Below are 13,525 nucleotides of genomic sequence, written 5' to 3'. Positions count from 1 at the left end.
GCCTCATTAGTGACTGCATAAAATAAGATAAGTTTGAGGCTAGCAATACTGTGATGGTTGACATTTTCTGGATCACATTAGAGGATGTCAGGATTCTTTATGAAGTTTAGAGATTCTTAACCTGCTCTGGAATTGTTTCCTATATAAACAATTAGTGGTAGTTAGTGAGACACCAGTACCAATACCAGTGATGAAATTTTCCTCAAAATTGTAGCTTTGAAATTCAGAAGTCTCTATAGAACAACAAGAATTTATCTTCTCCCTCTACTTCCTCTCTGTCTATGTGTCTCGCTCCCCCCATATAGCTATATGTATACATTAAAAAACAACAACAACAACAACAACAAAAAACAAGGCAACAGGTCCAAATAATTTACTACCATTTACTGAGTACCTATGAATGTCCCAGGGATCTTCCCTGGTGGCTCAGATGGTAAAGCGTCTGCCTACAATGTGGGAGACCTGGGTTCGATCCCTGGGTGGGGAAGATCCCCTGGAGAAGGAAATGGCAACCCACTCCAGTACTCTTGCCTGGAAAACCCCATGGACAGAGGAGCCTGGTAGGCTACAGTCCATGAGGTCGCAAAGAGTCAGACACGACTGAGCAACTTCACTTATGAATGTCATTACTTTACTAAGTACTTTTCATTTATTATCATACTTCACACTGACATTGTCAAGGTTGATCTTGAACTTCAGATGAGATGAGAGATCAACCTGAAACTTTGATTTCAACATTGTGAGACCTGGTGCATACAACAAGGTAACATGATACAGAGAAAGTATAAAATAGAAAATTTAGCTTGTTTTATGGTGCTAAGTTAGTAGTGCTCATGATCTATCAACAGAAATTTGTGTGGATTTCTCCCTTTTCCACATCTATCAGTGTGTGCCTGTGTGTATGGTGTGTGTGTTTGTGTGTGTGTGTGAGACAGAGAGGGAGTGAGAGGGATATAAGACAGAGAAGATGAAATCATTCTATGTCCTTTTTCAAGGGAGGTTTGTGGTAAGCAAAATTGAGTATGACTCTAGAATTACCTACCTTGTATAATGCAGTTCTCAGTTCTCAATAAAATGTTGGGTGCTCTTGATGTTCCCAGAGAGAGAGAGAGAGAGACCAAAAGTGTGGAGAGATGACAAACAGGAGTGTAGTGACAATGTTCATCCTCTCGGGCCTTCCGCATGCACCAGAGCTGGACACGCTTCTCCTTGGAATCTTCCTGATGATCTATGTCCTCACTGTGGTGGGGAACCTTCTCATCCTGATGGTGATCACAGCAGATCCCCGCCTGCACACCCCCATGTACTACTTCCTGAGCAACCTGTCCTTCATTGACATGTGGTTCTCCACGGTCACTGTGCCCAAAATGCTGATGACCCTGGTGTCCCCCGAAGGCAGTGCTATCTCCTTTCCCAGCTGTGTGGCCCAGCTCTACTCCTTCCACTTCCTGGGCAGCACCGAGTGCTTCCTCTACACCGTCATGTCCTATGACCGCTTCCTGGCCATCAGTTACCCGCTCAGGTACGCCAGCATGATGAGTGGGAAGGCGTGTGTTCTCCTGGCCACAACCACGTGGCTCAGTGGTTCTCTGCACTCTGCTGTCCAGACCACATTGACGTTCCGTTTGCCGTTCTGTGGACCCAACCAGATCCAGCATTACTTCTGTGATGCACCACCCATCCTCAAACTGGCCGGCGCAGACACCTCTGCCAACGAGTTGGTGATCTTTGTCAACATTGGGGTGGTGGCTTCAGGCTGCTTTCTCCTGATAGTGCTGTCCTACGTATCCATCGTCCATTCCATCCTGAAGATCCGCACCTCAGAGGGGCGATGGAGAGTCTTCCAGACCTGTGCCTCCCACTGCACTGTGGTTCTTTGTTTCTTTGTTCCTTGTGTTTTCATTTACCTGAGACCAGGCTCCAAGGACGCCATGGACAGGATTGTGGCTGTTTTCTACACTGTGATGACGCCCCTTCTGAACCCTGTGGTCTACACCCTTAGGAACAAGGAAGTGAAGAAAGCTCTCTTGAAGCTTAAAGACAAAGTAGTGTATTCACAGAGCAAATAATCTCTGCTATGTAGACTTGCTCATTTAATAAATATAGTAATAGAATAGTATAATGAAACATAGAAATATAAGAGTGTATAGTACAATATATGATTTTATCAGTGTGAAATATTTTATATATACAGTTCTCCGTGTTAAACTTTATCCAAATTTCTTAGTCAGGAATATTTGTTCCAAAGAGTTTTTTGAAATTGAAAAAGTTACAAATATTTTATTTATGATAAACATGTTAAATTTTGATCTCTGAAATCATTTCTCTGTGGCACATAATTTTACATTTCCCTCTAATTTTATTCACATATAATTGGCATATAACATGATTTTTACCTTTTTAAAGGGTGAATATTCAACTTGGATCTTGGATGCAGAATAGTGAGCTATTTATATATACCTAAGTTGATAATATGCTTTTTTGTTTTTGTCTTATGCTCACAAACTGGGGACACTTCTTAAGAACAGCCAAAATTATCAGAGGTCACTTACTGAGCCAGCTCAGTGCTTTTTGTGGCTGCATGTGTGTGTATGTGTGTGTGTGTGCCTGTGTGTGTGTTTGCATGAAGGTCCCAAGGTAACTACCCCGCTTCCCAGGACATCTTGACCCTGGTCAGTGCTCCTACAATGAAAGAGTTCTGCATGTCTGAGAGGCTTGTTGTCTCTCTAGGTAGGTCTGCCAGGACAAGCTATAGATCTGAGAGGCTCCTTTCAGAGACTGGGAACCATCACCACCTTCAGCGAGTCCTGAAGTTTCTCAGGTTTAGTCAGGGTGATCAGGAGGAAGCTACCGTCAAACACCTCCAGTCTCCATCACAGAATCTGACCTTAAATTCCGGTATTAATGGACCAGATGCTCATATTCAGCACAACCATTCTATGCTGGGTTATTTCACTGTGGATGTTGATGAGGGTCATGATGCTCAGAGAGCACCTTCTCTCAATATTTCAGAATCTTGGAAATTCAGATTCACCAAACTCAACCTTCTCTAGGACAAGGACACCCTACATTGTAGGCTGGAGCCAAGGGTGCTTCTTATTTAGAAAAAAGTAAAAAAAATTAAAGTGTAATTTAATCACTTGGCATCATGGGATTTTAACTTATTTCTTTTACAAGTTAGAAAAATAAGGCCTAGTAAAGACAAAACATCCTATAACCGCCCAGCCAATAGCTACACAGTCCATACAAATGGACTTGCACGTGCAATGCGTGAAGTGCTATAACTGCATGTAAACAAAAGCAAATATTGGTTCAAATAAGGTTAGGAATAGTTTTATGCTCTGTATCTCTGTTTTTCAGCTGTGAAAGACCTTCTCTAGCAGTACTGTTTGGAGAATTCAATGAGTTAATAGAAGTAAAATTCCTTTGATAAGTGAAAAGTGTTGGTCATTCAGTCCTGTCTGAGTTTTTGTGACTCTGTGGACTGTAGTAGTACTGTCCACAATAGTTTCTTTTTTTTTCCTTTATTTTTATTAGTTGGAGGCTAATTACTTTACAGTATTGTAGTGGTTTTTGCCATACATTGACATGAATCAGTCATAAATTTACATGTTTTCCCCATCCCGATCCCCACCCCCCACACCTCCCTCCCCATCCCATCCCTCTGGGTTATCCCAGTGAACCAGCTCTGAGCACTTGTCTCATGCATCCAACCTGGGCTGGTGATCTGTTTTACACTTGATAATATACATGTTTCAATGCTCACAATAGTTTCTTAATTCAAGTTTTAAAATTTGAACCTGTGACCACCAGCTAGAGAGTTTGATTCTCAGTATCAATCCTTTTACAAACTATCTTAGTGATTGACTAGTGATTCATGCATCTTCAAAAGTATAGTAATTTTGAAGTTATATGAATGTGGTTTTCTTTAAATCACTGGTAATACATTAGTATCATGATTAACACTATTATTGCCAATGCAACGTACAAATGCCAGTGCAGTCTGGCATTTCTCATTATGTACTCTGCATGTATGTTAAATAAGCAGAGTGACAATGTACAGTCTTGATGTATTCCTTTCCCAATTTTGAACCAGCCCATTTTTTCACGTCCAGTTCTAACTGTTGCTTCTTGACATGCATACAGGTTTCTCAGTAATGATGAAAGGTGAGTGGAACTTTCAACAAATTGTGCTGTATTTTTATGTATTCTCTTGAGACTCTCCGGAGAAGGCAATGGCAATCCACTCCGGTACTCTTGCCTGGAAAATGCCATGGATGAAGGAGCCTGGTAGGCTGTAGTCCATGGGGTCGGTACAAGTTGGACATGACTGAGCGACTTCACTTTCACTTTTATGCATTGGAGAAGGAAATGGCAACCCACTCCAGTGTTCTTGCCTGGAGAATCCCAGGGATGGGGGAGCCTGGTGGGCTGCCATCTATGGGGTTGCACAGAGTCGGACACGACTGAAGCAACTTAGCAGCAGCAGCAGCTTGAGGCTTTCCTTGAAATAACTGAAATAACTTCTGTGAAGCCCGGAACTTGTCCTTGGAGACATTATTATGGTTCTGTTCCTCTGTTAACCTGATATTTTAAAACATTGTTTGTAATAACATGACATGTATGATTGAGTCCTTGAAGCTGTATTCTCTGAGTTTATTAGTACTTGAAAAGGATCCTAAATTATAGAAGTCAATAGTTAACATAGAATCTGGCTCAACTCCATAATGAATAGGGATGACTGACAGTGGAAAAGGTGCCTTAAAACTCAACATTCAAGACACTAAGATCAGGGCATCTGGTCCCATCACTACATGGCAAATAAAAGGGGAAAAAGTGAGATGACCATTTATGGGTTCTGGGCAAGTTTATGTTTAGAATAAACAGTTGTGAGCTTATCTGTCTCACTGATAAGGAAATAGGGTAACTGAGTCCTTCTTTCCTCTTTGGCATAAGTACTAGCTCCAGAAAGTCATGAACTCCTCTCAGGAGTGTTCAGATAACAAACACAGAGGGAAATATGTAGGCAATTATTAAAAATCTTTCATTAGTCCCTTTCTGTTGTTTTTCTGTTCATCTAGGGAGCCTGAACACCCAAGAGTAATCCTATTCCCTGAGAAAGCAAATCAAGTTACATTCTACCTTTCCAGCTATGTGAACTTCATTCTCTGCGCTTAAGTTGGTTGGGTCCTTGAACAGAAATGAACCACTGTTTCTCAACAAGCAATCACAGGTACACCAGCTCTTTGAGTAGTAACTTGCAAATAAGTCTTCAACATAGCATGTTAAGTGTTCAACATTCTCCAGGGTGAAGGGTAAACACAAGTGAATTTTATATTTTTATAAATTTTTATAGTTGTATTTTTATAAATTTAAGTATATTGAATTTAAATTATCAATATAGATATATTTATATATTTATACATATATATAATATATATATACATAGTCATGCAGTAAAGGTGAGTTCTTAGAAAGGTAAATTTCTCTCATTTCCACTTGCTTTCCCTCTTAAGCTTCTGTTTCGAGATAAGATATTGTTATCTAACATTGTTAGATAAGACATTGATAACCACTTGTGGTTATCAGGTCTTAACTGTCTCTCATTCTTTTTTTCTATTCTTTATTCTTTCTCTCTGTATGTGTAATACACACACACAAACTGCACACATATATATACACACATATATGTTTATACAACATATACATATCTTTATAGTACAATTAGTAATAGGGACCTACGAAAAGGGACAAAGTTGCTACAGCATAAACAGACATGTCAAACCCTGTTTTCTCTCACTGATAATGCCAGTCTTAGGTCTCAGGCTACCTTGCAATTCATCTGATGAAAAACTTCATAATTTATGTGATCTATGTGATTTATCCTGGCGATGGGCTCCCACTGGTACAGTAGAAATTTTAGAGATATGTTTGTTTCATTTTTTTTTTTTTTGGTTCTGATACCCACATAGGATATTAGAGTAATTGTCACAGCTATTTACTCTTTCATTTGAAGAATATAGCTTTAATGTAGCTTAAGCCAGATTGTCTGGAGAGAGTATCTATTCTGTGTGGCTTTGTTAAGAGCAGAGAACTTAATTTCTCTCACACTGGTGAATCTTTCCTTGAAAAAAAGTAACAATCTTGAATTCAACAATATTTTGGATTGAACTAAAAATACCATTTCTGCCTCTGTTTCCATTGTACACAGTTCTAGCTTTTATTGATATTCAGTTCAGTTCAGATCAGTCTCTCAGTTGTGTCCGACTCTGTGACCTCACGGACTGCAGCATGCCAGGCTTCCCTGTCCATCACCAACAACCCGAAGCTTGCTCAAGCTCATGTCCTTTGAGTTGATGATGCCATCCAACCATTTCATCCTCTGTCATCCCTTTCTCCACCTGCCTTCAATTTTACTCAGCATCAGGGTCTTTTTCAATGAGTCTGTTCTTCTCATCAGGTGACCAAAATATTGCTATTTCAGCTTCAGCATCAGTCCTTCTGATGAATATTCAGGACTGATTTCCTTTTGATGGACTGGCTTGATCTCCTTGCAGTCCAAGGGACTCTCAAGAGTCTTCTCCAACACCACACTTGAAAAACATCAATTTTTCGGTGCTTAGCTTTCTTTATAGTCCAACTCTCACATCCATACATGACTACTGGAAAACCATAGCTTTGACTAGACAGACTTTTGTTGGCAAAGTAATGTCTCTGCTTTTTAATATGCTGTCTAGGTTGGTCATAGCTTTTCTTCCAAGGAGCAAGCATCTTTTAATTTCATGGCTGCAGTCACCATCTGCAGTGATTTTGGAGCCCAAGAAAATAAAGTCTGTCACTATTTCCATTGCTTCCCCATCTATTTGCCATGAAGTGATGGGACCGGATGCCATGACCTTTGTATATTAATGTTGAGTTTTAAGCCAACTTTTCACTCTTCTCTTTCACTTTTATCAAGTGGCCCTTTAATTCTTCTTCACTTTCTGCCATAAGAGTTGTGCCATCTTCATATCTGAATTATTGATGTTTTCCCCAGCAATCTTGATTCTAGCTTGTGCTTTGTCTAGCCCATCGTTTTGCATGATATACTCTGCATGTAAGTTAAATCAGAAGGTTGATGATATACAACCATGAAGTACTCCTTTCCCTATTTGGAACCAGTCTATTGTTCCACGTCCAGTTCTAATTGTTGCTTCTAGACCTGCATACAGATTTCTCAGGAGGCAGGTCAGGTGGTCTGGTATTCCAATGTCTTTCAGAATTTTCCATAGTTTCTTATGATCCCCACAGTCAAAGGCTTTGGCATAGTCAATAAAGCAAAAGTAGATGTTTTTCTGGAACTCTCTTGCTTTTTTGATGATCTAATGGATGTTGGCAATTTGATCTCTGGTTCCTCTGCCTTTTCTAAATCCAACTTGAACATCTGGAAGTTCATGGTTCATGTACTGTTGAAGCCTGGCTTGGAGAATTTTGAGCATTACTTTACTAGCATGTGAGATGAGTGCAATTGTGCAGTAGTTTGAGCATTCTTTGGCATTGGCCTTTCTTTGTGATTGGAATGAAAACTGACCTTTTCCAGTCCTTTGGGTACTGCTGAGTTTTCCAAATTTGCTGGCATATTGAGTGCTACACTTTCACAGTATCATCTTTTAGGACTTGAAACATCTCAACTGGAATTCCATCACCTCCACCAGCTTTGTTCATAGTGATGCTTCCTAATGTCCACTTGACTTCCTAATTCCAGGATGTCTGACTCTAGGTGAGTGATCACACCATCCTGGTTATCTGGGTCATGAAGATCTTTTTTGTATAGTTCTTTTTGTATTCTTGCCACCTCTTCTTAATGTCTTCTGTTTATGTTAGGGCCACACCATTTCTGTCCTTTATTTTGCACATCTTTGCATGAAACAGTCCCTTGGTATCTCTAATTTTCTTGAAGAGATCTCTAGTCTTTCCATTCTATTGTTTTCCTCTATTTCTTTGCATTGATCACTGAGGAAGGCTTTCTTATCTCTCCTTGCTATTCTCTGGAACTCTGCATTCAAATGGGTATATCTTTCCTTTTCTCCTTTGCCTTTAGCTTCTCTTCTTTTCTCAACTATTTGTAAGGCCTCCTCAGACAACCATTTTGCCTTTTTGCATTTCTTTTTCTTGGGAATGGTCTTGATCACTGCCTCCTGTACAATGTCAGGAACCTCCATCCATAGTTCTTCAGGCACTCTGTCTACCAGATCTAATTCCTTGAATCTATTTGTCACTTCCACTGTACAATCATAAGGGATTTGATTTAGGTCATACCTCAATGTCTAGTGGTTTTCCATACTTCCTTCAATTTAAAAGTCTGAATTTTGCAATAAGGAGTTCATGATCTGAGCCACAGCCAGCTCCCAGTTTTGCTTTTGCTGACTGTACAGAGCTTCTCCATCTTTGGCTGCAAAGAATATAATCAATCTGATTTCAGTATTGAGCATCTGGTGATGTCCGTATCTAGAGGCTTAACTTGTGTTGTTGGAAGAGGGTGTTTGTTATGACCAGTGCATTCCCTTGGCAAAATTCTGTTAGCTTTTTCCCTGCTTCATTTTGAACTCCAAGGACAAATCTGCCTCTTACTCCAGGTATCTCTTAACTTCCTACTTTTACATTGCAGTCCCCTATAATGAAAATAATATCTTTTTTGGGTGTTAGTTCCTGAAGGTCTTGTATGTCTTGATAGAACTATTCAACTTCAGCTTCAGCTTCTTCACCATTACTGGTTGGGGCATAGATTTGGATTACTGTGATATTGAATGGTTTGCCTTGGAAATCAACAGAGATCACTGTCATTTTTGAGACTGCACCCAAGTGCTGCATTTCAGATTCTTTTTTTGACTATGATGGCTACTCCATTTTTCTAAGGGATTCTTGCCCACAGTAGTAGATATAGTGGTCATCTGGGTTAAATTTGTTAATACCAGTCCATTTTGGTTCACTGATTCCTAAAATGTCGATGTTCACTCTTGCCATCTCCTATTTGACCACTTGCAATTTACCTTCATTTATGGACCTAACATTCCAGGTTCCTATGCAATATTGTTCTTACAGCATCAGACTTTACTTGCATCACCAGTCACATCCACAACTGGGTGTTGTTCTCTCTTTGGCTCCATCTCTTCTTTCTCTCTGGTGTTATTTGCCCAATATTTCTTGATATTAAGTTAACATAGATCCTTTTCTCTTGTTCTTTCTTGTTACACGTAGTAGGTTTTACATAAGAATTATATGCTTCCTAGAGTTAGTTGTCTTCTCTTTTGAGGTCATTTCCTAGATTTATGAGTATAAGGAATAGAAGATTGGGGGAGAATATCATCCCCAACAAAGCTGATGAGAAAATATTATATTTAAATATTTAAGATACAAATATGTATGTGAGAAACCAGCCACTTCCCAGTGAATTTTGGTTGGGAGAACACATATAAAGTTTATATTTTCAGTGCCTCATAGATGACTGCATAAAAGAAGACAAGTTCGAGGCTAGCAGTGTTGTGATGGTTGGTGTTTTCTGGATCACATGAGAGGTTGTCAGGATTCTGTATGAAGTTTATAGTTTCTTAAGCTGCTATGAGATTATTGCCTATATAAACAATTAGTGGTAGTGAGATACCAGTACCAAAACCAGTGGTGAAATTTTCCTCAAAATTGTAGCTTTGAAATTGAGAAGTCTCTGTAGCACAATGAGAATGTATTTTCTCACTCTACTCCCTCTCTGTCTCTGTATTTCTCTCCCTCCATAGCTATAACTGTACATTTAAAAAGCACGGCAACAGCTCCATATAATTTGCTATCATTTACTGAGTACCTATGAATGTCGTTACTTTACTAAGCAGTTGCCATTTATTATCTTACTTCACTCTGACATTGTCACTGAGGCAGGTGATCCTGAACTTCAGATGAGATGAGAGACCAACCTGAAACTTTGATTTCAGCATTGAGACCTGGAACACACAACAAGCTAACATGATCCCCAGAAAGTATAAAATAGAAAATTTGGCTTGTTTTATGGTGCTAAGTTAGTAGTATTCATGATATACCAACAGAAATTTGTGTGGTTTTCTCCCTTTTTCGCATCTATGTGTGCCTGTGTGTGTGTGTGTGTGTGTGTGTGTGTGTGTGAGACACAGAGAGAGAGAGAGAGAGAGAGAGAGAGAGAATGAGAGGGATATAAGGGATATAAGAGGGAGATATAAGAGGGATATAAGAGGGAGAAGATGAAACCGTTCTCCTTTTTCAAGGGAGGTTTGTGGTAAGCAAAGTTGAGTATGACTCTAGAATTACCTACCTTGTATAATGCAGTTCTCAGTTCTCAATAAAATGTTGGGTGCTCTTGATGTTCCCAGAGAGAGAGAGAGAGAGAGACCAAAAGTGTGGAGAGATGACAAACAGGAGTGTAGTGACAATGTTCATCCTCTCGGGCCTTCCGCATGCACCAGAGCTGGACACGCTTCTCCTTGGAATCTTCCTGATGATCTATGTCCTCACTGTGGTGGGGAACCTTCTCATCCTGATGGTGATCACAGCAGATCCCCGCCTGCACACCCCCATGTACTACTTCCTGAGCAACCTGTCCTTCATTGACATGTGGTTCTCCACGGTCACTGTGCCCAAAATGCTGATGACCCTGGTGTCCCCCGAAGGCAGTGCTATCTCCTTTCCCAGCTGTGTGGCCCAGCTCTACTCCTTCCACTTCCTGGGCAGCACCGAGTGCTTCCTCTACACCGTCATGTCCTATGACCGCTTCCTGGCCATCAGTTACCCGCTCAGGTACGCCAGCATGATGAGTGGGAGGGCGTGTGTTCTCCTGGCCACAACCACGTGGCTCAGTGGTTCTCTGCACTCTGCTGTCCAGACCACACTGACGTTCCGTTTGCCCTTCTGTGGACCCAACCAGATCCAGCATTACTTCTGTGATGCACCACCCATCCTCAAACTGGCCTGTGCAGACACCTCTGCCAACGAGTTGGTGATCTTTGTCAACATTGGGTTGGTGGCTTCAGGCTGCTTTCTCCTGATAGTGCTGTCCTACGTGTCCATCGTCCATTCCATCCTGAAGATCCGCACCTCAGAGGGGCGATGGAGAGCCTTCCAGACCTGTGCCTCCCACTGCACTGTGGTCCTGTGCTTCTTTGGCCCTGGTGTTTTCATTTACCTGAGACCAGGCTCCAAGGAGGCTATGGACAGGATTGTGGCTGTTTTCTACACTGTGATGACGCCCCTTCTGAACCCTGTGGTCTACACTCTGAGGAACAAGGAAGTGAAGAAAGTTCTGTTGACACTTAAAGATAAAGTAGGGCATTCACAGAGCAAATAATCTCTGTAATGAAGATACACTCATTTAACAAAGTAATATAATTTAGAGATCAGTAAGAAATGTGTTACATTTATATTTCTCAGTGTTTAACTTTATCCAAAGCTGCTGCTGTGGAATATTTGTTTAACTAATGTTTCTGAGGAATTTTATTATAAAAACTATACTATATTTTTAAACATGATTTTCCAGTTTATTAATTTAGTAAAACAAAAACATATATTATCTTAAACTGCATAGCTCCTTATAATATAATTTGGTTTAATCTTTTTTTTTAAATTGAAGATTTGAAATTATTTTTAGGGTATAGTTTATCTAAAATATGTTAGTTTTTGGTGTACAGCTATACATATACATACATTAATTCTTTTTCAGGTCTTTTCCCATTTAGGTTATTACAGAATATTGAATAGAGTTCCCTGTGCTATATAGTAGGTCCTTGTTAGTTATCTATTTTATATATAGTAGTGTGTGTGTGTTTGCGTTAAACCCAGGGTCCTCCCTCTCCTCCTCCCCCACCATGTTTCTCCTTTGGTAAACATAAGTTTTTTTTTGAAATCTGAGTCTGTTTCTGTTTTGTAAATAAGTTCCTTTATATCATTTTAAAAATTAGATTTTAAAATGAGTCATATCATTTGATATTTATCTTTCTTTGTCTGACTTACTTGACTTAGTATGATAATCTCTGGGCCCATCCATGTTGCTATAAATGGCATTATTTCATTCTTTTTAATGGTTGAGTAATATTCCATTGTATATATGTACCACAGTGTCCTTTTAAAAAATTAATTACTTTATTTAATTGAAGGATAATTGCTTTACAGAATTTTGTTGTTTTCTGTCAAACTCAGTAAGAATCAGCCATAAGTACACCCATGTCCCCTCCCTCTCAAACCTCCCTTCCATCTCCCTCCCCATCTCACCCTTTTAGATTGTCTCAGAGGCCCTGTTTGAGTTCTCTGAGTGACATTTCGGTTGCTTCCATGTCTCGGCTGTTGTAAATTGTGTTACAGCAAACACTGGTGTGCATGTATCTTTTCAAATTAGGGTTTTCTCCAGATATATGTCCAGGAATGAGATTGCTGGATCATATGGTAGCTCTATTTTTAGTTTCTTAAGGAACCTACATACTTTCGCCATAGTGGCTGCACCAATTTACATTCACACCAACCGTGTAGGGGGTTCCCTTTTCTTTACACCCTCTCCAGCACTTCTTGTTTGTAGAATTTTTGATGATGGTCATTCTGACTGGTGTGAGGTGATGTCTCAATGTAGTTTTGATTTGTATTTCTCTAATTATTGGTGATATTGAGCATCTTTGCCTGTACTTTGTGGCCATATGCATGTCTTCTTTGGAGGAATGTGTGATTAGATATTCTGCCCACTTTTTGATTTTGTTGTTGTTTTTGTTTTTGACACATTGCTGCATGAGTTGTTTGCATATTTTGGAGATAAAACCCTTTTTGATTGCTTCATTTACACACTTTTTTCCCCATTCTGAGGGTTGTATGTTCTTTTTGTTTATGAATCCCTTTGTTGTGCAAAATCTCCTAAGTTTAATTAGGCCCCTTTTTTTATTCTTCATTATTTTGGTAGGTGGATCAAAAAAGATCTTGCTGCAATTTATGTCAAAGTGTCTTCTGGCTACTTTTTCCTCTAATTGTTTTTTAGTATTACTCTTATTATTTTAAATTCACAGTTATGTTTTAGATAAATTAAAAATAAGAAAAATAATATTTTACTAATATTTATTCTTTCTCTGATGTTTTCTTAAAATGTCAATTCAAGCATCTGACCTAGATTATTTTTCTTTTGCCTAAAGAACTACTTTTAATATCTTTTGCAAGGCAGGCCTCAGGCAACAGATTCTCTCAGATTTTGTTTATTTGAGAATGTCATCATTTTACCTTCAATTTGAAGGATAACATTATTGGATTTAAAATTCTAAGCTGGTGATTTTTGTATTTCAACACTTTAGATTTTTTTTCTCCATTCTTTTTTGATTGCCCAGTTTCCAATGAGAGTTTCTCTGTAATTCTTATCTCTGTTCCCTGTAGGTAAAATATCCTTTGCTCTTGGTTTCTTTCAAGATTTTCTTTTTGTTGCTGTTTTGTTTTGGTGGCATATACTTGATGTACTATGTTATTTTCAGGTGTGCAACATAGTAATTTAATATTTAGTTAC

The 13,525-nt window shown here is 39.3% G+C and overlaps 2 protein-coding genes across 2 annotated transcripts; both read left to right on the top strand.

The window, feature by feature from the left end:
• The first annotated feature begins 1,133 nt into the window (after positions 1–1,133).
• LOC139033577 (olfactory receptor 10G4-like) lies at positions 1,134–2,069 on the top strand. Its single transcript, XM_070462990.1, has one exon. The coding sequence runs from the start codon at positions 1,134–1,136 to the stop codon at positions 2,067–2,069; it is 936 nt and encodes a 311-aa protein (XP_070319091.1).
• Positions 2,070–10,408: 8,339 nt separating this feature from the next.
• Positions 10,409–11,344, top strand: LOC139033576 (olfactory receptor 10G4-like). Its single transcript, XM_070462989.1, has one exon. It carries the CDS (start codon positions 10,409–10,411, stop codon positions 11,342–11,344), a length of 936 nt encoding a protein of 311 aa, XP_070319090.1.
• The last annotated feature ends 2,181 nt before the right edge of the window (positions 11,345–13,525 follow it).

The sequence above is a fragment of the Odocoileus virginianus genome, unplaced genomic scaffold, assembly GCF_023699985.2.
Source record: "Odocoileus virginianus isolate 20LAN1187 ecotype Illinois unplaced genomic scaffold, Ovbor_1.2 Unplaced_Scaffold_19, whole genome shotgun sequence".
Taxonomy (NCBI): domain Eukaryota; kingdom Metazoa; phylum Chordata; class Mammalia; order Artiodactyla; family Cervidae; genus Odocoileus; species Odocoileus virginianus.
Note: the sequence above shows the minus strand (reverse complement) of the source record. Positions and strands in the feature narration are given on the sequence as shown.

What these genes read in the sequence shown, in the direction of transcription:
- LOC139033576 (XM_070462989.1), top strand. Translation starts at nt 10,409, where the DNA reads ATGACAAACAGGAGTGTAGTGACAATGTTCATCCTCTCGGGCCTTCCG.
- LOC139033577 (XM_070462990.1), top strand. Translation starts at nt 1,134, where the DNA reads ATGACAAACAGGAGTGTAGTGACAATGTTCATCCTCTCGGGCCTTCCG.